This window comes from Ranitomeya imitator, chromosome 1 (assembly GCF_032444005.1).
Source record: "Ranitomeya imitator isolate aRanImi1 chromosome 1, aRanImi1.pri, whole genome shotgun sequence".
Classification (NCBI taxonomy): domain Eukaryota; kingdom Metazoa; phylum Chordata; class Amphibia; order Anura; family Dendrobatidae; genus Ranitomeya; species Ranitomeya imitator.
In genome coordinates this window covers 881,786,117-881,811,692 of record NC_091282.1, presented here as the reverse complement: position 1 = coordinate 881,811,692, position 25,576 = coordinate 881,786,117, and the positions used below count along the sequence as shown (strand labels likewise).

Sequence of the window (25,576 nt, the reverse complement as noted above, 5' to 3'; positions counted from 1 at the left end):
TATCACCGTCGACGAGCAATTATTTCCATTTAGAGGTCATACTAAATTTACCCAGTATATACCTTCAAAACCAGCTAAATATGGCATAAAGATTTTCTGGGCTTGTGACTCATCAAATGCCTACCCTTTACAAGGTCAGCTCTACACTGGGAAACCAACTGATGGTCCTCGACAAGTAAACATTGGAGAACGAACAGTATTGGACCTAGTGAGCTCGTATAAAGGCTCTGGAAGAAATGTCACCACCGATAACTTCTTTACAACCATGGAACTAGCTAAGGTATTGAACTCCTGGAACATGACACTAGTTGGTACAGTGAGAAAAAACAAAAGGTTCCTACCTAACAACATGCAGCCTGCCAAAGAAAGGCCTGTATACTCGACAAATTTTGCCTACAATCATGATGCAACAGTCTGTTCATATGTACCAAAGAAGAACAAATCAGTCGTGCTTCTATCATCTATGCACATGACGGGAGAAGTTGAAGAGACACTAGCAGCCAAGCCAGAGATAATAAAATACTACAACATAACAAAAGGTGGCGTTGATGTTATGGATAAAATGTTGGGAGAGTACACTGTGAAACGACGAACATCACGTTGGACTTTGGCATTTTTCTACAATATGATTGATGTCAGTGGGTTAGCATCCTACATCATCTACAGAGAACACAATCCAAGCTTCAGGGCAAAGGATCAACGAAGAAAGTTCCTGAAAGATCTCGCAAATCAGCTGTGTATGATTGCAATTGAAGATCGTAGTACAAACAAAATGATAATGAGAAACCATTTTCTTCGAGGTGCAGTAGAAATGGTGCTTGGACGATGCATTGTGGTAGCATCGCAGCCAGCAGCTGGCCCCAAAATACCTCATGGTAGTCGTGGACCCTCCCCTGTTGTTGGTAGTTGCTATGTCTGCAGAGACCTGAGGCGAAAACAACGCAAGACTAGAAAGTCTTGTGTGGTTTGTGTGAAACCCATTTGCGATGAACACTCTGTAGCAAAGCCAACATGCATTACTTGCAAAGAAAATCAATAAAAAAAAGTTTCTTACATTTTCTTTTATAATGTAAATGAACAGTTTTTTACTTGTTTATAATAGTTAAATAGCATTATCATTAAAAAAAAATTTATGCTTTTTCCCTTGCATTATCTTCATTCAAAATATATGAGGTACATTTGTACCTATGCAGCTTGTTATGGATGCAAAAAGATCTCGACCCCTTATCTCGGAAGCGGGTGGAGATATTTTATTGAAATTTGGCCAATATATTCTGGACCAAAAATGTAGAGATGTCACGAAATTTCAGCCCTCTACGTCTTTTCAAAAAAAAGTTATTGCAATTTTAAAACGGAATAGTTACAATTGTACCTATTCAGCCGGATAAGGGTTAAGTTAACCCAGGTATTTGTGGAAAAATTAGGGGGGGGGCGTCGGCTTATACTCGGATATACTATACTTGAGTATAAACGGTAATTTTCCTCTATCACATAAAGATTCTGAGATAGAAGTATTTTTGCTATTACGTTACTTCTGCATTTTCAATGTATGTGGTTTTTCCTATGTTATTCGCATTTCTTTGCTTGTCTTAATTCTGAATTTTCTTACAGGGACAACATCATTAAAGGTTTTAGTGAGTTTTATGGGAAGGAGTATTCAGGACAGTGCAGTCAACCAATGACTGCTTCTCGGAAAGTCACATGTTATGGGGAGGAGCTAACTTATGAGGCGGTACGATTTGAGTCAGTCAGAAAAGGATGGTGATGGCAGCAAGGACTGGTATGTGAGACTGAAAGGAGACAGGACTCTACAGGGATCTGAGCCCTGCCACCGGGAGATAGAGGGGAAGGCAGCGGACAGTCGCCATTTTGAGAGGATTTTCACTGCATTTCTGTGAGGACAAGTCGCCTCAGAGGGAAGAAAACAGCTCAGCCATGGAGGTGTAACTGAGTGAGGGTCTTCACAGACAGAGAACCTGAAAGCAGCCAATATCACACTGAGAAACTGCCTGTCTGCAAATGTTCATCTGTAAGGAATAGGCTGACCCGTTTACCTCACAACTGTATATAGTTATCTACCAGATTACCTCTAGTAAAATCAGTGCTAAATACAAGCTGCCTCTGTCATCTCTGGGGGAAATATCTACATATAGTCGGTCGGCGCATCACTTTTTTCTTTTTTCTTTTTTTTTGTTAAGTTGTTACCACCATTGAACTGAACTTACTCTACTGTTTGATCTGATTTAAAGGAGAAAAATGCCCCAACAGTGTATCAATCATCGGAACAGATTCTGCTATTTGTGTGGTTCTTGTACACCAAAAGACCAAGTACGATCAATAACTCATGATATTAAAAAGATGTAATTTAAGTGTCCACTTGGTGATTAAGACAAAATCTGGGCCTCTCATGAGATATGCTCACGTTGTTCCAACGGTCTTCGTGACTGGATGAATATGAGGAAAGTAGCTATGCCATTTGCTGTTCCCATGATTTGGAGAGAAACCCCCCCAAAAAAATCATAGTGATGACTGCTACTTTTATTTTGTGAAACTGAAGGGTTTTCTACAAAGAACAAACATAAGATTAATTACCCTGAACTTGCAAGTTCCTATACCACCGTTGTCTGGATTGGATGAAAGTGAAGTAGAATATGAAGACTATGGGGCTGAAACAACCGGCGAAGACATGGAGACATCAAGTCAAAATGAGTATGTACCCGATTGAGCAGCCAGACGCTTTACTCAACATGAATTAAATGATCTCAGAGACCTTTCATTGTCAAAAGATAAAGCTGAACTTCTTGCATTCAGGTTGAACCCTAAGACTCTTCTTCATGATGATGTCAAAGTGTGTTATTCCCGAAACAGAAGTAACACTAACCAATTTTTCATAGTTGATGGAGCAATGGTGTACTGTAACATGTGAATTGCCTCTTTGAAGAACTGAATCGAGTATTTTGTTGCAGATTGGAGATTGTTTATTGACTCAACCCAGGGATGTTTGAAAGCAGTGCTGCTTCATAATGGAAATAAGAAACCATCAATTGCTCAATCATGTAATCTAAAGGAAAGTTATGAAAATTTGACAGTTGTTTTGGATGCTATACAATATATGCATCAGCAATGGAATATCTGTGGAGATTTGAAAGTGATTGGTCTGCTAATGGGAATGCAAGGAGGTTTCACAAAATATTGTTGCTTCTTGTGTTTATGGGGCAGTAGAAATACAGTAGAGCACGTTCACCGTGAATGGGGACAGAGAAACATCTATGCTCCAGGTAGAGACAATGTTCAGCATAATCCTTTAGTTGCTCCAACAATAATATTTCTTCCTCAACTACATAAAAATAAGATAAGCCATGGAAAAGACAATTTCACAAGGGTTCCAGTACATTTCACAGAATTTCTCCAGCATTTCACCAGCAAAACTGAAGGAAGGAGTATTTGTTGGTCCTCAGCTCAGAGAGCTTTTGAGAGATGATGTGTTTGAAGGAACTCTAAATGATAAGGAATTGATATCTTGGAAAAGCTCCAAGTAGATCTGTGAAAACTTCTTAGGAAAACAAAAATATCCCGAATATGTTGAAGGTTTTTAGGAACTGCTAAATGCATACCAGTGTCTTTCTTGGATGTCGCAGGTCTATGAAATGCACTTTTTGCATTCACATTTTGATTTCTTCCCTCAATCTTGGGGATGTAAGCGATGAACAAGACAAGCAGTTTCACCAGGACATTAAAGTAATGGAACACCACTGCCAGGGTTTTTGGAATGACTCAATGATGGCAGATTACTGTTGGATGTTATATAGGGACAAACCTGAAAAATCGTATCAAAGACAGACTAATGTCAAGTTGTCTCTTCAGAGAGGAAGAGGACTAGAACTCTAGTGTCACTTATTGGAAGTACAGTCCCGGCAAAAAAAAATCTTTACAAGTTCAATGAAATCACAAAATCTTAATATTCAAGTGGATTCAAGTATTTTATTGTGGATATTTTAGTACAATTAGTATTTTGTCATGTCACCGTTACATTTTATCACCATCTGCAGTCGTTTAGGCATGGATTCAGCAAGGCTGACTAAGTATGTGGAGTCCATGTTTACCCACAGTGTCTTCAGCACCTCCTTTAATACTGTATATTTTGGGTCATACCGTGACACGGTACTCGGACGACGCACGACCTTTGAGCCCCCTCTGACCAGCCTGAAAGTGCTCTCATCACTAAACATCACTTTCTTCCACTCTTCAGAAGTCGAATCTTGATATTTCTTACAAAAGGCAAGCCTTTTCTTCTTCATTGCTGTTGTGAGCAGGGGCTTCTTTGCGGCACAGCAACTTAGTAGACCCAGGTCCTTCTGCAGGCGGTGACGAATTGTCCTAGTTGCAATGTTCTGGAGGAGCATAGGGTACTTGTTTTTTAGTTTAACGGCAGTTATAGAAGGATGTGACATCACTTCACGCTTCAGAAGCTTATCAGTCCTTGGTGAAGTCTTCTTAGGTGCGCCAGAGCCTGACTTCCTCTGCAGTATCATCCCAGGAGGCAATGATGCCGCCAACCCGCTTCAGTTGATAAATAGCTTCTCTTGACACTCCCAGATCTCTAGCTACAGCAATCACCGAATCCCCCTTCTCGAGCAGAGTCAAGGCACGGGATTTCTCTTCCATTTTAAGCTTCTTTCGACCCATTGTGGGAGATAATAAAAAACTGAGGGAGAAAATAAAAGACTGCCTAATAGCAAAACTGGCTGAGCTGCACATAACAACCAATCAGAGTGCAGCTTTCACTTTACCAGAGAAGTGAAAACTGAGCGTTGATTGGTTGATATTATATGTCAAGGTTTTTTTTTTTGCTGCGCAAGTGTAAAGATTTTTTTTGCCGGCACTGTAGCAATCCTAATAGTCAATGTCGACCCTTTAACGAGCCTTGTCACATGACTTCGGATAAGAGCCAAACCAGATCTCGATTTGCAGACACTGTTTCGGGGTACTGCCCCTCGTCAGTGCAAGGTGGAGATCTGGTGAGTCTAATGTCAAGCTTTTAATTTCTGCACACATTTTGGTTTCAATTTTGCATGTGAAATTATTTTGGTTCAGTTAAAAATGTTTTGTAAGGTGAAGCATTTTTTTTCTGATATGTAGATTACGATTTTCTTAATGTCCCCAGTGTATTTCCTATACCTTATATAATGATGCTGCTCCATGGAAACTGTAAGTGCTACAGAAAAACTAGACACTGTATATTTTTAAAATCAGGACAAAAAGATGATTCAAAAAAGTACAAAGTCACCTGCGATGATTACAAAAGATATCTTTTGTAGACCTGTGTTATTATTGCTAAACAAAGTTGGAAAACCACAGGATTTTTATCCATTTTAAACTATATTTTTAACTATTCTTTCCAGCATATATAATTTAAATAAATTATACACCGTTAAGTATTGATCGCATCACCAATTTTCTAAGTAAATATATTTCTAAAAATTCCATTGACAAGAAATTCTCACCGAATGTAGGCAACATCCCAACCAATCCATATAGTCAAAAAAAATCAAACCATAGATGTTAAGTTATGTGTAATGAGAAATGACAGGGAAAAAGTATTGAAGACTTGAAGAGGTGCAATGTAGAGTCATGACACCAGCTGAAATCTATTAGTAATTAGAAAGCAATCCTGCCAGCTGATGAAAAAAAAAATAGAATTAGGCTTACCGGTAATTCGGTTTCTAAGAAGCATCCACAACAGCACCACAGGAAGGTTGTCACAGTCTTGAATAGAGAGTGTGCATACAGGCAATGGAGATGGAGAGAATTTTTTATTGATTTCCTTAAAACAATTGTACCTGCTGATTTCAGGTTTTTCTGTAGCTCCTCACAGGTGGTCCATGGCTCTTTGACAACTCTTATGATAATTATTTTCATTCCTGTGTCTGAAACCTTGCTGGGAACACCTGGTCGTGGTGGGTTTAGGCTATGTTCACACTTTGCGGATTTTGCTGCGGATCCGCAGCGGATTTGACCGCTGCGGATCTGCAGCAGTTTCCCATGAGTTTACAGTACAATGTAAACCTATGGGAAACAAAAAAACGCTGTGCACATGCTGCGGAAAAAACCGCGCGGAAACGCAGCGGATTACATTCCGCAGCATGTCACTTCCTTTCTGCGGATTTTCACCTGCTCCAATAGGAAACTGCAGATGAAAATCTGCAGAAGAAACCGCAGTAAAAACCGCAATAAGGCCATGTTCACACTATGCGTTTTTTACTGCGGAACCGCGGCGATTTTGCCGCTGCGGGTCCGCAGCTGTTTTCCATGCAGGGTACAGTACAATGTTACCCTATGGAAAACAAAAACCGCAGTGCACATGATACGGAAAATCCCGAAAAAAACCGCGCTGAATTGCTGCGGAAAAAAAGAAGGACCATGTCACTTCTTTGTGCAGAATCGCAGCGATTCTGCACCCATAGAAATGCATTGATCTGCTTACTTCCCGCATGGGGCTGTGCACACCATGCGGGAAGTAAGCGGATAATGTGCGGGTTATACCCGGGGTGGAGGAGAGGAGACTCTCCTCCAGGCCCCCGGAACCATATTTGTGGTTAAAAAAAAAAAAATTAAAATAAAAAATAAGCTATACTCACCTCTGAAGTCTCAGCGCTGCACGCGGACGTCCGGTCTCAGGTTTGCTATGCGACCAGGACCTTCGGTGACGTCGCGGTCACATGACCGCGACGTCACGAAGGTCCTGGTCGCACAGCATCTTTGGAACCGGACCGCCGCCTGCAGCGCCGAGGAGATCGGGACGTCAGAGGGTAAGTATATAATTATTTTATTATTTTTAACACTACTATTGATGCTGCATATTGCTGCATATGCAGCATCAATAGTAGGAGTAAATCCCGCAGCGGAACCCGCAGCGGAACCCGCAGGACAAACCGCGATAAATCTGCAGGGATAACCGCAGCGGGTTTGCCCTGCAGATTTATCAAATCCGCTGCGGTTATCCCTGCAGATTTATCGTGGTTTGTCCTGCGGGTTTGTCGAGACGGGTTTTCACTGCGGATTTTAGAATTCTGCTGCGGAAAAATCCGCAGTGGAATCCGCAAAGTGTGAACATAGCCTTAGAGTGAAATGATGTTCTTTCCACTTTCGGATTATGACCCAAACAGTGTTCTCTGGAACTTTAGGTAGTTTAGAAATTCTTCTGTAACTAATGCCATTAGTATATTTTTCAGCAATAAGATTGCAAAGGTCTTTACACCTTTTTATAGGGCATAAGTTGAACCAGCTGATATTTCTCAAACAACCCTCCATGACAGCACCACATGAGGATGTCACCCCACCTTAACCCCTTCACGACCTTGCCCTTTTCCGTTCTCGTTTTTCGCTCCCCTCCTTTCCAGAGCCATAACTTTTTATTTTTCCGTCAATTTGGCCATGTGAGGGCTTGTTTTTTGCGGGACAAGTTGCACTTTTCAACGACATCATTGGGTTTAGAATGTCGTGAACTAGAAAATGAGAAAAAAATTCCAAGTGCGGTGAAATTGCAAAAAAAGTGCAGTCCCACACTTTTTTTTGTTTGGCTTTTTTGCTAGGTTCAAATGCTAAAACTGACCTGCCATTATAATTCTCCAGGTCATTTCGAGTTCATAGACATCAAACATGTCTAGGTTACGTTTTATCCAAGTGGTAAAATAAAAATTCCAAACGTTGCTATAAAAAAAAAAAAAAATTGCGCAATTTTCCAATACCCGCAGCGTCTCCATTTTTTGTGATCTGGGGTCGGGTGGGGGCTTAATTTTTGCGTGCCAAGCTGGCGTTTTTAATGATACCATTTTGGTGCAGATACGTTCTTTTGATGGCCCGTTATTACAATATAATGCAATGTCGCGGCGACCAAAAAAACAATTCAGGCGTTTCAAATTTTTTTCTCGCTACGCCATTTAGCGATCAGGTTACTCCTCTTTTTATTGATAGATCGGGCGATTCTGAACGCGGCGATACCAAATATGTGTAGGTTTGATTTTTTTTTTTTATTATGGTTTTATTTTGAATGGGGCGAAAGAGGGGCGGTTTAAACTTATATTTTTTTTATTGTTTTCATATTTGTAAAACCTTTTTTTTTTTTACTTTTGCTATGCTTCAATAGCCTCCATGGGAGGCTAGAAGCTGGCACAACTCGATCGGCGCTGCTATGTAGCTGAATTGCAGGCTTGCTATGAGCGCCGACCACAGGGTGGCGCTCACAGCAGGCCGACATCACTAACCAGAGGTCTCAAGGACCTCTATGCTTACTATCCTGATGCATCGCTGCCCCCGATCATGTGACGGGGTCGGCGATGCGATCATTTCCAGCCGTGCGGCCGGAAGCGCCGGTTAAATGCCGCTGTCAGCGTTTGACAGCGGCATTTAACTGGTTAATAGCGGCAGGTGAATCGCGATCTAAAGGGCCACAAAAGTATGCATGCTTAAAAAAAATATTTATTCATCACCAAATTTAAAGTAATACAAGAAAAAAAGAGAAAGGGAGGGAACTGCACGTGTTGTCAAGGAAGGTCCTTCAAAACCGAATTACCAGCAAGTGTAATACTATTTTCTCAAATAACCCTCCACGACAGCACCACAGGAGAAATACCAACAATAATGTTGGGGAGGGGCAATAGCCTGGAGAACTTTTCTCCCAAAGGCTAATTCTTTGATAAACATTAAGTCTAGTTTATAATGTTTGGAGAAGGTGTGGACCGAGGACCAGGTAGCAGCGCTGCAAATCTGCTTGATGGAAGAGCTTGCTTTCTCAGCCCAGGAGGCACAGCCCTAGTAGAGTGAGCCGTAAGTCTTTCTGGGGGCGAGAGATTCTGGTTTTGATATACAGTACAGACCAAAAATTTGGACACACCTTCTCATTTAAAGATTTTTCTGTATTTTCATGACTATGAAAATTGTACATTCACACTGAAGGCATCAAAACTATGAATTAACACATGTGGAATTATATACTTAACAAAAAAAGTGTGAAACAACTAAAATTATGTATTATATTCTAGGTTCTTTAAAGTAGCCACATTTTGCTTTGATGACTGCTTTGCACACTCTTGGCATTCTTTTGATGAGCTCCAAGAAGCAGTCACCGGGAATGGTCTTCCAAAATCTTGAAGGAGTTCCCAGAAATCCTTAGCACTTGTTGGCACTTTTGCCTTCACTCTGCGGTTCAGCTCACCCCAAACCATCTCGATTGGGTTCAGGTCTGGCGACTGTGGAAGCCAGGTCATCTGGCGTAGCACCCCATCACTCTCCTTATTGGTCAAATAGGTATTTTTTCTTTATCCTGATATATTTGTTCAGTCGTTTTAAGTTTATTATTATGCTGTAGACACCACTTTTTCTATTTTTTACAGTAAAAAGAGAGTAATGACCCATGCTTGTTTTTGCTTCTGGAACTGGAGATATTACTCCGGAAGATAGTAAACCATGCAGATCTGATATCAGGGAGTTTTGTAATTTTGGAGGAGAGAGTTATTCTCAGCTTTTATGGAGGATAGGAAGAGCCATGTATTCTCTATAGAAGGGAGCAAAGCTTAAAGGGCCACTGCCACCCCCCTGCAGCCGTTATAAACTAAAAGAGCCACCTTGTGCAGCAGTAATGCCGCATTCTAACAAGGTGGCTTTTAGTTTTGTGTTCAGGACTAAAATAAAGCAGTTTGAAACTTTGCAAAAATACCTGTCTTTGTCCACGGAGGCGGGTCTGAAGCCTCCTCTGTGAAGCGCCCAACTGCCGTCACTCATCTCTTCTGGGGCGATGGTCGCCGCCCCCTGCGCGCTGTTTTCTTTTCAAATCCGGCGCCGGCGCTGTGTAAATATTTGTGGGGCAGGCGCAGTAAGCTCTGGCGGTCTGACGTCCCAGCCAGGCTTGCAGACTGCGCCTGTGCGGACAGTGCGGCCACCCACCTCGGTAATCCCTGCCCCGCACTGTGTTATGCATTATGCACAGTGCGGGGCTGGGATTCCTGGGCATGCGCACTGCGTGTGTCAGCGGGGGGACCTGGGTGGATGAATGGTTTTCTACTGGAGGATAAAAGCTTCTTGGCACATATTGCTCATATGCGGCTTGTAACTTTAGCTATACTATATGGTGCAGGATCATTGTATCCCTTAAAGAGGAGAGAAGGAAAACTCAGGCTACTATATGTAATCGCAAACCAAGAAAAAAAAACCTAAAATAGAACTTTATTATAATATTTATTGCTCGCAGATTTTTTTTTTTTTTACTAAAAAGTCCTCTTTTTCTCTGAACAGGCAATTTGCATATTAAATTTCCCAGAGGAGCATTGCACGGCAAATACGCCTCCTTACCTTGACAAGCCAGAGCTGGTATGTCACTCTCCACAAGGAGAAGCCTTACCCCTTAGACCTCAGTCCAGAGCCTCTCACCTAGCCAAATCAGTTCTCATTGATAAGGGCCAACAGCCGGAAACACCAGGTCTGTGAATTGAGATACTGATTTGGCTTTTATCCCACTTCACATTGCACGACTCGTCAAAGGGTTGATTGTGACTTGCAGGATCGCTACTTCCAACAGGTGGCGCTATAGAGTTCAAGTCCTCTTAAGAGGCAATTTGCATATTCAATTTCCTAGAGGAGCATTGCATGGCGAATAAGCCTCCTTACCATGACAAGCCAGAGCTGGTATGTCACTTTCCACAATGAGGAACCTTATCCCTTAGACCTTGATCCCAATAGGGACAGGAAAAACACTGGATAGAGGTTGTGGAAGGGGCTATTTGACCTCTGTGTTTCCTGTCCCTATTAGGCCGGCTTCACACTCAGCGTATGAAAATACAGTCCGTATATTACGGCCGTAATACGCTGAAATGTCCCGAAAATAGTGGTCCGTAGCTCCTCCGTAGGCAGGGTGTGTCAGCGTTTTTTGCGCATGGCATCCTCCGCATGTAATCCGTATGGCATCCGTACTGCGTGGTTTTCTCGCAGGCTTGCAAAACCAACATACCGCTATAGAAATGATCCATGTGTCCCAAAAAGAAAAAAAAATATATATATATATATATATATATATATATATATATATATTATATATATATATATATATATATATATATATATATACATACACACACATATATATACACATACTCTCTGTATATATATATATATATATATATATATATATATATATATATATATATATATGTCAGTAGACACATATATGTATATATATTACTATTTTTTCCAGCGCTATACAGCTTGAAAGCCGTAGAGAGAAAAGCCGGTAATTCAGTGCGGTGTACAGTAAAATCACACTGACAGCTTACAGTAGAATAGGTAGAATAAATGTGTACACATAGAATAGGTATATAGATCGTGGGAACTTACCTAGAAAGCCTGGGAGCTTTCTAGGTAAGTTCCCACGATCTATGAACATCCAGCAGAGGGCGCCTCACCGCAAATGAAGCTAAATATAGCTCATTGATCTATATTTAGACTCATTCCCCGGGGTTTTGCAGCGAGGAGTAGCATTGCATTAGCAAAGCTCCTTGCTGCAAAATGTTTTAACCCCTTCAGAAGGATTTACATCGTTGGACTTTACAGATCTGCGGAGGGTAAGTATATTGTTGGTTTATTATTTTTTTCTTTCACAGAACGAGGGTCTTCAGTGACTGGATTGGGCGTAGAATAAAATACTCCAACAACCATTGTTTTTATTTCATTAAAATAATTTTAAATAATGTGTTTGTGTTTTATTTAACCCTTTACTACAATTGGATTAATAATGGATAGGTGTCATAATTGACGCCTCTCCATTATTAATTAGGCTTAATGTCACCTTACAATAGCAAGGTGGCATTAACCCTTCATTACCCCATATCCCACCGCTACACGGGAATGGGAAGAGAGTGGCCAAGTGCCAGAATAGGCGCATCTTCCAGATGTGCCTTTTCTGGGGTGGCTGGGGGCAGATGTTTGTAGCCAGGGGGGGCCAATAACCATGGACCCTCTCCAGGCTATTAGTATCTGCCCTCAGTCACTGGCTTTACTACTCTGGCGGAGAAAATTGCGCGGGAGCCCAGGCCAATTTTTTCCGCCATTTAACCCTTTATTTTAAGAGCTAGAACGGCCAAATTTTGCAGATACACACTACTGACATTAGTAGTGTGGAATCTGCAAAAAAAAAAATGGAGAGAAGACATGGTTTACTGTATGTAACCAGGTCTCAGATCATGTCGGGTTTTAGGAAGGAGAAAGAAAAAGCCGGTAATTGAATTACCGGCTTTCAAGCTGTATAGCGCTGGAATAAATATTAATATATATACATATATGTGTCTCACTGACATATATATATATATATATATATATACCTATTCTATGTTTACATATTTAATCTACCTATTCTACTGTAAGCTGTCAGTGTGATTTTACTGTACACCGCACTGAATTACCGGCTTTTCTCTCTAACAGCGCTGCGTATTTCTCGCAAGTCACACTGCTTGTCCGTGTGTAATCCGTATTTTTCACGCTTCCATAGACTTTCCTTGGCGTATTTCTTGCGCAGTACGGTGACAAACGCAGCATGCTGCGATTTTGTACGGCCGTAGAAAGCCGTATAATACTGATCAGTAAAATACGGCAGATAGGAGCAGAGGCATAGAGAATAATTGTGCCGTATTTTTTGCGAGTTTTACGGACGTAGTTTCTGCGCTCTTACGTCCGTAAAACTCGCAAGTGTGAAGCCGGCCTTAGGGTGGGGTGACATCCTCCTGTGGTGCAGTCATGGAGGGTTGTTTGAGAAATATCAGCTGGTTCAACTGATGCCCTATAAAAAGGTGTCTCGTTAACACGTTGCCACACAAACATCTCATGATGGGTAAAACCAGTGAGCTGTCTTAAGACCTTCACAATCTTATTGTTAAAAAAAAATACTGATGGCATTAGTTACAGTAGAATTTCTAAACTACCTAAAGTTCCAGCGAGCACTGTTGGGCCAATAATCCGAAAGTGGAAAGAGCATCATTTCACTCTAAACCCACCATGACCCGGAGCTCCCAGCAATGTTTCAGACACAGGAGTGAAAATAATCATGAGAGTTGTAAAAGAGCCAAAGGACAACCAGTGGGGAGCTACAGAAAGACCTGAAATCAACAGGTAGAATGGTTTAAAAAATAAAAATAAATAATAAATCAATAAAAAAAATGCACCCAAGCTCCATTGCCTGTATGCACACTCACCACGCAAGACTCCACCGTTGAACAAAAATCGTGTTTAAGCGCATTTAAAGTTTGCTCAACAACATTTAGACAAGACTGTAAAATACTAGAATATAGTCTTGTCAAATGAGATGAAAATTAAACTGTTGAAATGCCATAATACTCAACATGTTTGGAGGCCAAAAGGCACTACCTATCACACCAAAAACACCATACCAAAAGTGAGTTTGGAACAGCATGGAGAGCGGCTGCTTTTCAGCATACAGAACTGGCAAGGAAGGTTTAATGGACAAAATTACAGAGATATTCTTCATAAAAAATAACCCAAACACACAGCAAAACCAAGGAAAAGCTCAACTGGTCTCAGAGAAATAAATTAAAGCTGCTAGAATGGCCCAACCAATTAACTTAACTGAATCCAACAGAAGATTTATGGAAGGAGCTAGAGCTCAGAATTCATAAGAGGAGCCAACAGAATCTTCAGGATTTAAAGAGTGTGTGTGGAAAAATGTTCCAAAATCACACCTGAGCAATGCACAAGACTAATTTCTCGATACAGGAGGTGTCTTTAAGCCGTCATGACCAACAGAGGCTTTTGTACAAAGTATTAAATTATTTTCAGTAAGCGTGATCAATAATTTTTCCCTGTGTCATTTCTCATTATATTACACAAATTAATTAATGGACAGCTATGGTTTGACCTCTTTGCCTGCGTGGACTCTATGGGTTATTACCAACATCTGGTGAGAATTTAATTGCAATAGCAGTATTAGAAATATATTTGTTAGAATATAAGAGGTAGAACGGCACTAGGGTAGAGCAAATCCAGGTAGATAGGACTATTAGCGGACAGCTATGTGTTCAGGCGCCACAACCGCTAAGGGGATTGGTGCTCAGCATAAACGTCCACAAAGTAATCCAAGTATAATAGAGAAGAAAAAATGCGGCACTCACCCCGAGATAGCTGTGAAGATTGTGGTCTTTTATTGAATCCGGACCCGTCGAAGCACCTGTGTGTGCGAAACGGCCGTCGTCCGAGCTCCTATACCGCACCCTCGTACATACCTGATGTCCTGACGGATGTTATTTTCATTTGTTCTCCAATAAAAGACCACAATCTTCACAGCTATCTCGGGGTGAGTGCCGCATTTTTTCTTCTCTTCTATTATACTTAGAAATATATTTACTTACAAAATTGGTGACGTATTCAATACTTATTTGCAATATATATATATATATATATATATATATATATATATATATATATATATATATATATATATATATATATATATATATATATATATATATATATATATATATATATATATACACACACACACACACACATATATATTACAACTAATGTACATATATATTGTATGAAAATCTCAACACAAAAGAACTTACAAGACTGATTCTTCGTTGCTGTGTTCAGCATGACATGGTGTGCTGATGTGCTTTATTTTAGCTTTTCTTTTTCTGTAGAAAAAAAAACATCAAGGTAACTTATTGTAAAAAATATAAACCAAAGATTGAATTTAACGGTAAGAATAAAGAGCAACTGTCAATAGGATCAACCATCTTAAGTCGTAAATAGGTGCATGTAGATCATAGGAAGTTGAATAAAATAATATCTTGATATCTGTAATCTAATGTCTTATTCCAGAGAAATAAATGATTTTATTAGATACAAATGAGCGGTTATGACTTATGGGTTGGACATAGATCTCCCTGAGAATCTGCCTCAAAAGCTCATTTTAAATTAAAGGGGGACATTACTAGTGTGAGATATTTAATGACAGATATATAATCACACAGTTTTGCAGTGATCTCAGAGTTAACAGTATAGAAGACCTAACAAAGCAGAAGTACATTTTGTCTCATTACAAACATTTGCAGCAGCACACAGCTAAAACAACAAAGGAGTGGCTTCAGAACAACTCTGTGACCATTCTTGACTGGCCCAGCCAGAGCCCTGACCTTTACCGAATTAAGCTTCTCTGGAGAGACCTGAAAATGGCTGTCCACTAACGTTCACCATACAACCTGACGGAACTGGAGAGGATCTGCAAGGAAGAATGGCAGATGATCCCCAAATCCAGGTGTGAAAACTTGTTGCATCAAGAAGACTCATGGCTGTACTAGCTCAAAAGGGTGCTTCTACTCAATACTGAGCAAAAGGTCTGAACACTTATGACCATGTGATATTTCAATTTTTCGTTTTTATTAAAATTTGTAAAAATTTCTACATTTGTTTTTTTTTTCAGTCACGATGGGGTGCAGAGTGTACATTAATGAGAAAAAAAATAACTTTTCTGAATTTACCAAATGGCTGTAATGAATGAAATGGAGTGCAAAATTTAAAGGGGTCTGAATACTTTCTGTACCCACTGTACATAGCGGGAGAGGCAAGCTAGATTGTACTTGGAAAAAATGATACCTCCGTCGTCTTTAGACACCAATAGTTTGTACAGACAAATCCTAGGATGCTTACCACTACAGATAAAATGGATGAAGGCCCTATTAAGTTTGGTGACGTCAGAGTGTTTCAGGAGTAATGGTAAGGTTTGTTGTTGGTATAGGAGCCTGGCTGTACTGATCATTTTCACCAAGTGTGCCCTACCCATAAATAGGAGGTAAATCTTGCCATGCCTTTAGCTTAGTAATTATTTTTTATAAGAGGGGGAAAATTCAGAGTGTATAGAGATGTTGGCAATCGGCCTATTTTAATTCCCAGATAAATGATGTACACACCTAAAGATGAAGCAATACCAGCAAGCAAAAAAGAAAAGGGCACACAGCAACAAGTGACAGCAAAAAGTACAGCCAAGAAGCCACGAAGAGTGGTGGTGGTGGGAGACTCACTACTGAGAGGCACAGAAGCAGCCATCTGTAGACCGGACATAACTGCAAGAGAAGTATGCTGCCTTCCAGGTGCGATGATCAAGGATGTGACCGATAGGACACCAAAGCTCTTCAACTCCAAGGACGTCCACCCATTTCTTCTGATACATGTTGGCACCAATGACACGGCAAGGAAGGACCTACCGACAATCTGCAAAGACTTTAAAGAGTTGGGGAAGAAAGTAAAGGAACTGGATGCACAGGTAGTTTTTTCTTCTATCCTTCCAGTAGACGGGCATGGCACCAGGAGATGGAACAGGATCCTTGATGCAAACAACTGGCTAAGACGATGGTGCAGACAACAAGGATTCGGATTCCTGGACCACGGTGTGAATTACTTGTACGATGGACTCCTCGCCAGAGACGGACTACACCTCAACAAACCTGGGAAACACACATTCGCCAGAAGACTCGCTACACTCATCAGGAGGGCGTTAAACTAGAAGAAGAGGGGACGGGAAGAAAAACATTAGACTTGAACAAAGAAGATCCAGGAAAACATACTCAGAAGGGAGGTAAGAACATTTCTAAAACAATCCACAGCGAGGAGATTGGAACAAAACAAAATCCTCTAAACTGCATGCTCGCAAACGCCAGAAGCCTGACAAACAAGATGGAAGAACTAGAAGCAGAAATATCTACAGGTAACTTTGACATAGTGGGAATAACCGAGACATGGTTAGATGAAAGCTATGACTGGGCAGTTAACTTACAGGGTTACAGTCTGTTTAGAAAGGATCGTAAAAATCGGAGAGGAGGAGGGGTTTGTCTCTATGTAAAGTCTTGTCTAAAGTCCACTTTAAGGGAGGATATTAGCGAAGGAAATGAGGATGTCGAGTCCATATGGGTCGAAATTCATGGAGGGAAAAATGGAAACAAAATTCTCATTGGGGTCTGTTACAAACCCCCAAATATAACAGAAACCATGGAAAGTCTACTTCTAAAGCAGATAGATGAAGCTGCAACCCATAATGAGGTCCTGGTTATGGGGGACTTTAACTACCCGGATATTAACTGGGAAACAGAAACCTGTGAAACCCATAAAGGCAACAGGTTTCTGCTAATAACCAAGAAAAATTATCTTTCACAATTGGTGCAGAATCCAACCAGAGGAGCAGCACTTTTAGACCTAATACTATCTAATAGACCTGACAGAATAACAAATCTGCAGGTGGTTGGGCATTTAGGAAATAGCGACCACAATATTGTACAGTTTCACCTGTTTTTCACTAGGGGGACTTGTCAGGGAGTCACAAAAACACTGAACTTTAGGAAGGCAAAGTTTGACCAGCTTAGAGATGCCCTTAATCTGGTAGACTGGGACAATATCCTCAGAAATAAGAATACAGATAATAAATGGGAAATGTTTAAGAACATCCTAAATAGGCAGTGTAAGCGGTTTATACCTTGTGGGAATAAAAGGACTAGAAATAGGAAAAACCCAATGTGGCTAAACAAAGAAGTAAGACAGGCAATTAACAGTAAAAAGAAAGCATTTGCACTACTAAAGCAGGATGGCACCATTGAAGCTCTAAAAAACTATAGGGAGATAAATACTTTATCTAAAAAACTAATTAAAGCTGCCAAAAAGGAAACAGAGAAGCACATTGCTAAGGAGAGTAAAACTAATCCCAAACTGTTCTTCAACTATATCAATAGTAAAATAATAAAACTGAAAATGTAGGCCCCTTAAAAAATAGTGAGGAAAGAATGGTTGTAGATGACGAGGAAAAAGCTAACATATTAAACACCTTCTTCTCCACGGTATTCACGGTGGAAAATGAAATGCTAGGTGAAATCCCAAGAAACAATGAAAACCCTATATTAAGGGTCACCAATCTAACCCAAGAAGAGGTGCGAAACCGGCTAAATAAGATTAAAATAGATAAATCTCCGGGTCCGGATGGCATACACCCACGAGTACTAAGAGAACTAAGTAATGTAATAGATAAACCATTATTTCTTATTTTTAGGGACTCTATAGCGACAGGGTCTGTTCCGCAGGATTGGCGCATAGCAAATGTGGTGCCAATATTCAAAAAGGGCTCTAAAAGTGAACCTGGAAATTATAGGCCAGTAAGTCTAACCTCTATTGTTGGTAAAATATTTGAAGGGTTTCTGAGGGATGTTATTCTGGATTATCTCAATGAGAATAACTGTTTAACTCCATATCAGCATGGGTTTATGAGAAATCGCTCCTGTCAAACCAATCTAATCAGTTTTTATGAAGAGGTAAGCTATAGGCTGGACCACTGTGAGTCATTGGACGTGGTATATCTCGATTTTTCCAAAGCGTTTGATACCGTGCCGCACAAGAGGTTGGTACACAAAATGAGAATGCTTGGTCTGGGGGAAATTGTGTGTAAATGGGTTAGTAACTGGCTTAGTGATAGAAAGCAGAGGGTGGTTATAAATAGTATAGTCTCTAACTGGGTCGCTGTGACCAGTGGGGTACCGCAGGGGTCAGTATTGGGACCTGTTCTCTTCAACATATTCATTAATGATCTGGTAGAAGGTTTACACAGTAAAATATCGATATTTGCAGATGATACAAAACTATGTAAAGCAGTTAATACAAGAGAAGATAGTATTCTGCTACAGATGGATCTGGATAAGTTGGAAACTTGGGCTGAAAGGTGGCAGATGAGGTTTAACAATGATAAATGTAAGGTTATACACATGGGAAGAAGGAATCAATGTCACCATTACACACTGAATGGGAAACCACTGGGTAAATCTGATAGGGAGAAGGACTTGGGGATCCTAGTTAATGATAAACTTACCTGGAGCAGCCAGTGCCAGGCAGCAGCTGCCAAGGCAAACAGGATCATGGGGTGCATTAAAAGAGGTCTGGATACACATGATGAGAGCATTATACTGCCTCTGTACAAATCCCTAGTTAGACCGCACATGGAGTACTGTGTCCAGTTTTGGGCACCGGTGCTCAGGAAGGATATAATGGAACTAGAGAGAGTACAAAGGAGGGCAACAAAATTAATAAAGGGGATGAGAGAACTACAATACCCAGATAGATTAGCGAAATTAGGATTATTTAGTCTAGAAAAAAGACGACTGAGGGGCGATCTAATAACCATGTATAAGTATATAAGGGGACAATACAAATATCTCGCTGAGGATCTGTTTATACCAAGGAAGGTGACGGGCACAAGGGGGCATTCTTTGCGTCTGGAGGAGAGAAGGTTTTTCCTCCAACATAGAAGAGGATTCTTTACTGTTAGGGCAGTGAGAATCTGGAATTGCTTGCCTGAGGAGGTGGTGATGGCGAACTCAGTCGAGGGGTTCAAGAGAGGCCTGGATGTCTTCCTGGAGCAGAACAATATTGTATCATACAATTATGTTCTGTAGAAGGACGTAGATCTGGGGATTTATTATGATGGAATATAGGCTGAACTGGATGGACAAATGTCTTTTTTCGGCCTTACTAACTATGTTACTATGTTACTATAGAGCTAATGATATCCCGCCTAAAGACCTAGTTGAGTAGTTTTATTCCTCTCAGTTAGTGGAATATGTGTCTTTATATAGTGCATGTGTGTGTAAACTTATGGTTTCAACTGTATATGCTAAAGTCCTTAGCATAGTATGTGCCTCTTCCTGAGTGGATATGGTTGCAGACAGAAATGGATAGTCAGATGCACTCAGTAGTGTGTATAGAAACTCCAATTTGAATTTGCTGCTTTGCAGTGTGATGTACAGTGGGGCAAAAAAGTATTTAGTCAGTCAGCAATAGTGCAAGTTCCACCACTTAAAAAGATGAGAGGCGTCTGTAATTTACATCATAGGTAGACCTCCACTATGGGAGACAAACTGAGAAAAAAAAAATCCTGAAAATCACATTGTCTGTTTTTTTATCATTTTATTTGCATATTATGGTGGAAAATAAGTATTTGGTCAGAAACAAACAAATCAAGATTTCTGGCTCTCACAGACCTGTAACTTCTTCTTTAAGAGTCTCCTCTTTCCTCCACTCATTACCTGTAGTAATGGCACCTGTTTAAACTTGTTATCAGTATAAAAAGACACCTGTGCACACCCTCAAACAGTCTGACTCCAAACTCCATTATGGGGAAGACCAAAGAGCTGTCAAAGGACACCAGAAACAAAATTGTAGCCCTGCACCAGATTGGGAAGACTGAATCTGCAATAGCCAACCAGCTTGGAGTGAGGAAATCAACAGTGGGAGCAATAATTAGAAAATGGAAGACATACAAGACCACTGATAATCTCCCTCGATCTGGGGCTCCACGCAAAATCCCACCCCGTGGGGTCAGAATGATCACAAGAACGGTGAGCAAAAATCCCAGAACCACGCGGAGGGACCTAGTGAATGAACTGCAGAGAGCTGGGACCAATGTAACAAGGCCTACCATAAGTAACACTACGCCACCATGGAGTCAGATCCTGCAGTGCCAGACGTGTACCACTGCTTAAGCCAGTACATGTCCGGGCCCGTCTGAAGTTGCTAGAGAGCATTTGGATGATCCAGAGGAGTTTTGGGAGAATGTCCTATGGTCTGATGAAACCAAACTGGAACTGTTTGGTAGAAACACAACTTGTCGTGTTTGGAGGAAAAAGAATACTGAGTTGCATCCATCAAACACCATACCTACTGTAAAGCATGGTGGTGGAAACATCATGCTTTGGGGCTGTTTCTCTGCAAAGGGGCCAGGACAACTGATCCAGGTACATGAAAGAATGAATGGGGCCATGTATCGTGAGATTTTGAGTGCAAACCTCCTTCCATCAGCAAGGGCATTGAAGATGAAACGTGGCTGGGTCTTTCAACATGACAATGATCCAAAGCACACCGCCAGGGCAACGAAGGAGTGGCTTCGTAAGAAGCATTTCAAGGTCCTGGAGTGGCCTAGCCAGTCTCCAGATCTCAACCCTATAGAAAACCTTTGGAGGGGAGTTGAAAGTCCGTGTTGCCAAGCGAAAAGCCAAAAACATCACTGCTCTAGAGGAGATCTGCATGGAGGAATGGGCCAACATACCAGCAACAGTGTGTGGCAACCTTGTGAAGACTTACAGAAAACGTTTGACCTCTGTCATTGCCAACAAAGTATATATTACAAAGTATTGAAATTAAATTTTGTTTCGGACCAAATACTTATTTTCCACCATAATATGCAAATAAAATGATAAAAAAACAGACAATGTGATTTTCTGGATTTTTTTTTTCTCAGTTTGTCTCCCATAGTTGAGGTCTACCTATGATGTAAATTACAGACGCCTCATCTTTTTAAGTGGTGGAACTTGCACTATTGCTGACTGACTAAATACTTTTTTGCCCCACTGTAACTGAGCTAAAAATTCCGCTGCTCAAAACAACATGTTTTAAGGGAACCTGTCTTATTCAGCTACCTGTATTTACCTGCAGATGTAGGGTTAATCTGGTGGTTAATAGCATTCTGAAAATTCCTGGCCGCCATACTGAAAGTGTACTACCCAAAAGAAAATAAACTTTACTCCTCACGTTAGCCTCCAGCTTTCAGTTCTGCAGGCATGCCGATGCAGCTAGTCACTGCTCACAGCCCTGCCAGCAGCATCAGTGCAGAGTTTCCTGGCAGTAAGGGTATGTGTCCACGTTCAGGATTGCATCAGGATTTGGTCAGGATTTTTCATCAGTATTTATAAGCCAAAACCAGGACCAGGAGTGGAACAATTAGAGGAAAAGTATAATAGAAACATATGCACCACTTCTGCATTTCTCACCCACTCCTGGTTTTGGAGGAGGGGCATGCTTACAGCTGCTCACTGAAGCCGCACCAACACCATTCGCGGCTGCAGAGAGGAATAAAGTTCATTTTTGTCCCAGCATGGCACATCTTTAGTAGGTGTGGTTGGACATTTTTCTAACACTATTAACCATAGGATTAACCCCCTATCTGCAGGTAAATAGCGTTATTCGACATGACAGGTACCCTTTCAGAGACTGTCCTATCATCGGAGCTCTCAGCTCCTTTAGATGTGGTGGTCTATATAGATAAAAGCACTACACTGGATATTCGGTAAATGCCAAAGAAAAGTACGGTACATCATTAATTCGAAAATGCAAATACTTTGATATCACTGTTCATATTGAGTTGAAAAATTCTGTTTCAGCCCTTAACATTTGTTCTATATTGCTTTTTCCTCCCCAAGGCATATAAAAACTTTCACTATTCTCCAAAAGCATATACTCTTTATTCACTATTTACTTATATTTATACAATTTATTCCACTATGCTCCACACAAACACTCCACATTATAATTCTGTTGTGTTTTTCCTTAGGGTTTTCAAATTGGAGTTTGTCTGTATACGCACTACCTGCGAGTATCAGACTATCCATTTCTATCCACTAACATGCAATTTGGGAAGAGAGATACTATACTATGAACTTTAGAAGATACAAGGAAAACACAACCCTAAAAGGATATCTGGCATTTTCATTACTGCCATGTAGGATCACTTTCTCACCTACATTTGTATGATAAAGAGGAGAGTGGCACAAATCTTGAACATTTGTATTCAGTATTTACGATGGTATAAGTCTATTTCATAGTTTTGTCATTTTACAGTTTGTTTTTTTTGAGGAAAAGTCGTTAGGCCGGGTTCACATTGCGTTTACAGCAGCCCGTTGAACACATAAGGTAACGGGATGCTGTAAACGCAACTGCTGGTATGGCACATCGCTAGCGCAGATAGAGCATCTGCTAGCTCTATCTGCGCTAGCTGTGACTGACCCGGAAACGCTGCAGCCCGCATCTCGGGGTCCGTCACTCAAAGACGGCACATCGCTAGCGCACGCCCATTATAACATAGTCTGTTAGACGGGCGGGTTCAACGTAATGTGATCCCAGCCTTAGTGTGTAGGTAAATGCTAGCTGTACATATACAAGTGGAAAAGCTCAAGGGCCAGATTCATCAAAAGTATTTATGCCATTATTCCAGCATAAAAAGCTTTAAAAAGTTGCATAATTTTGAGGTTGCACTAAAAAGTTGTTACTTTTGGCATTCTCATGTCAATTTCACCCAGCTGCAATAAAGTGGACACAGCAGCAGAGCTAGAGCAAGATGGGCGAGTGGCAAAATTTTTTAGAAAAAGCTATCTAACTTCAAAATAACTGTCTGCCTCGTGTAGTGTATGGTTCTCCCACACATTGCAGAGTACATAATTGGACTGTGGCACAGAAAATATTTATTGATAGTCCTGAGTCACATTTGCTGAACTTTCTATCACTCATAGGCAACACAGGAGCAAAGAGCTAACAGAAGAACAAAGGAGAGCTGTCAGAGTTCCTGAGAAACACAGAATAATCAGCTGACAGGGCAGAAAGAGCTATGTGCTAAATATGGAGAAGAACTGTCCAAGATCCTGAGAAACACAGAATAATCAGCTGACAGGGCAGAAGGAGCTATGTGCTAAATATGGAGAAGAACTGTTCGAGATCCTGAGAAACACAGAATAATCAGCTGACAGGGCAGAAGGAGCTGTGTGCTAAATATGAAGAAGACCTGTTCGAGTTATGGAGAAACACAGAAAAATCAGCTGACAGGGCAGACAGAGCGGTGTGCTAAATATGGAGAAGAACTGTCCCGAGTTACGGAGAAACACAGAATAATCAGCTGACAGGGCAGAAGGAGCTGTGTGCTAAATATGGAGAATAACTGTCCGAGATCCAGAGAAACACAGAATAATCAGCTGACAGGGCAGAAGGTGCTATGTGCTAATTATGGAGAAGAAATGTCCGAGTTACGGAGAAACACAGAATAATCAGCTGACAGGGCAGAAGGAGCTGTGTGGTAAATATGAAGAACTGTCCCGAGTTACGGAGAAACACAGAATAATCAGCTGACAGGGCAGAAGGAGCTATGTGCTAAATATGGAGAAGAACTGTCCGAGTTATGGAGAAACACAGAATAATCAGCTGACAGGGCAGAAGGAGCTATGTGCTAAATATGGAGAAGAACTGTCCGAGATCCTGAGAAACACAGAATAACCAGCTGACAGGGCAGAAGGAGCTGGGTGGTAAATATGAAGAAGAACTGTCCCGAGTTACGGAGAAACACAGAATAATCAGCTGACAGGGCAGAAGGAGCTATGTGCTAAATATGTAGAAGAAGAAGGAGCTATGTGATAAATATGGAGAAGAACTGTCCGAGATCCTGAGAAACAGAATAATCAGCTGACAGGGCAGAAGGAGCTATGTGATAAATATGGAGAAGAACTGTCCGAGATCCTGAGAAACAGAATAATCAGCTGACAGGGCAGAAGGAGCTGTGTGGTAAATATGGAGAAGAACTGTCCCGAGTTACGGAGAAACACAGAATAATGAGCTGACAGGGCAGAAGGAGCTATGTGCTAAATATGGAGAAGAACTGTCCGAGTTATGGAGAAACACAGAATAATCAGCTGACAGGGCAGAAGGAGCCATGTGCTAAATATGGAGAATAACTGTCCGAGATCCTGAGAAACACAGAATAATCAGCTGACAGGGCAGAAGGAGCTGTGTGGTAAATATGAAGAACTGTCCCGAGATACGGAGAAACACAGAATAATCAGCTGACAGGGCAGAAGGAGCTGTGTGGTAAATATGAAGAAGAACTGTCCCGAGTTAAGGAGAAACACAGAATAATCAGCTGACAGGGCAGAAGGAGCTATGTGGTAAATATGAAGAAGAACTGTCCCGAGTTACGGAGAAACAGAGAATAATTAGCCGACAGGGCAGACGGAGCTGTGTGCTAAATATGGAGAAGAACTGTCCGAGTTATGGAGAAACACAGAATAATCAGCAGACAGGGCAGACGGAGCTGTGTGCTAAATATGAAGAAGACCTGTTCGAGTTATGGAGAAACACAGAAAAATCAGCTGACAGGGCAGACAGAGCGGTGTGCTAAATATGGAGAAGAACTGTCCCGAGTTACGGAGAAACACAGAATAATCAGCTGACAGGGCAGAAGGAGCTGTGTGCTAAATATGGAGAATAACTGTCCGAGATCCTGAGAAACACAGAATAATCAGCTGACAGGGCAGAAGGAGCTATGTGCTAAATATGGAGAAGAACTGTCCGAGATCCTGAGAAACACAGAATAATCAGCTGACAGGGCAGAAGGAGCTGGGTGGTAAATATGAAGAAGAACTGTCCCGAGTTACGGAGAAACACAGAATAATCAGCTGACAGGGCAGAAGGAGCTATGTGCTAAATATGGAGAAGAACTGTCCGAGTTACGGAGAAACACAGAATAATCAGCTGACAGGGCAGAAGGAGCTATGTGCTAAATATGGAGAAGAACTGTCCGAGATCCTGAGAAACACAGAATAATCAGCTGACAGGGCAGAAGGAGCTGGGTGGTAAATATGAAGAACTGTCCCGAGTTACGGAGAAACACAGAATAATCAGCTGACAGGGCAGAAGGAGCTGTGTGGTAAATATGAAGAAGAACTGTCCC

The 25,576-nt window shown here is 41.1% G+C and overlaps 1 protein-coding gene across 4 annotated transcripts in view; it reads right to left on the bottom strand.

Moving 5' to 3' along the window:
- CENPC (centromere protein C) overlaps nucleotides 1-25,576 on the bottom strand; it is a 365,318-nt gene that overhangs the window by 111,093 nt on the left and 228,649 nt on the right. For all 4 annotated transcript variants that reach the window (XM_069743120.1, XM_069743122.1, XM_069743124.1 and 1 more), the window contains one exon: nucleotides 14,625-14,696. In XM_069743120.1, coding sequence (XP_069599221.1) covers nucleotides 14,625-14,696 — 72 coding nt within the window. The remainder of the gene's footprint in view (nucleotides 1-14,624; nucleotides 14,697-25,576) is intronic.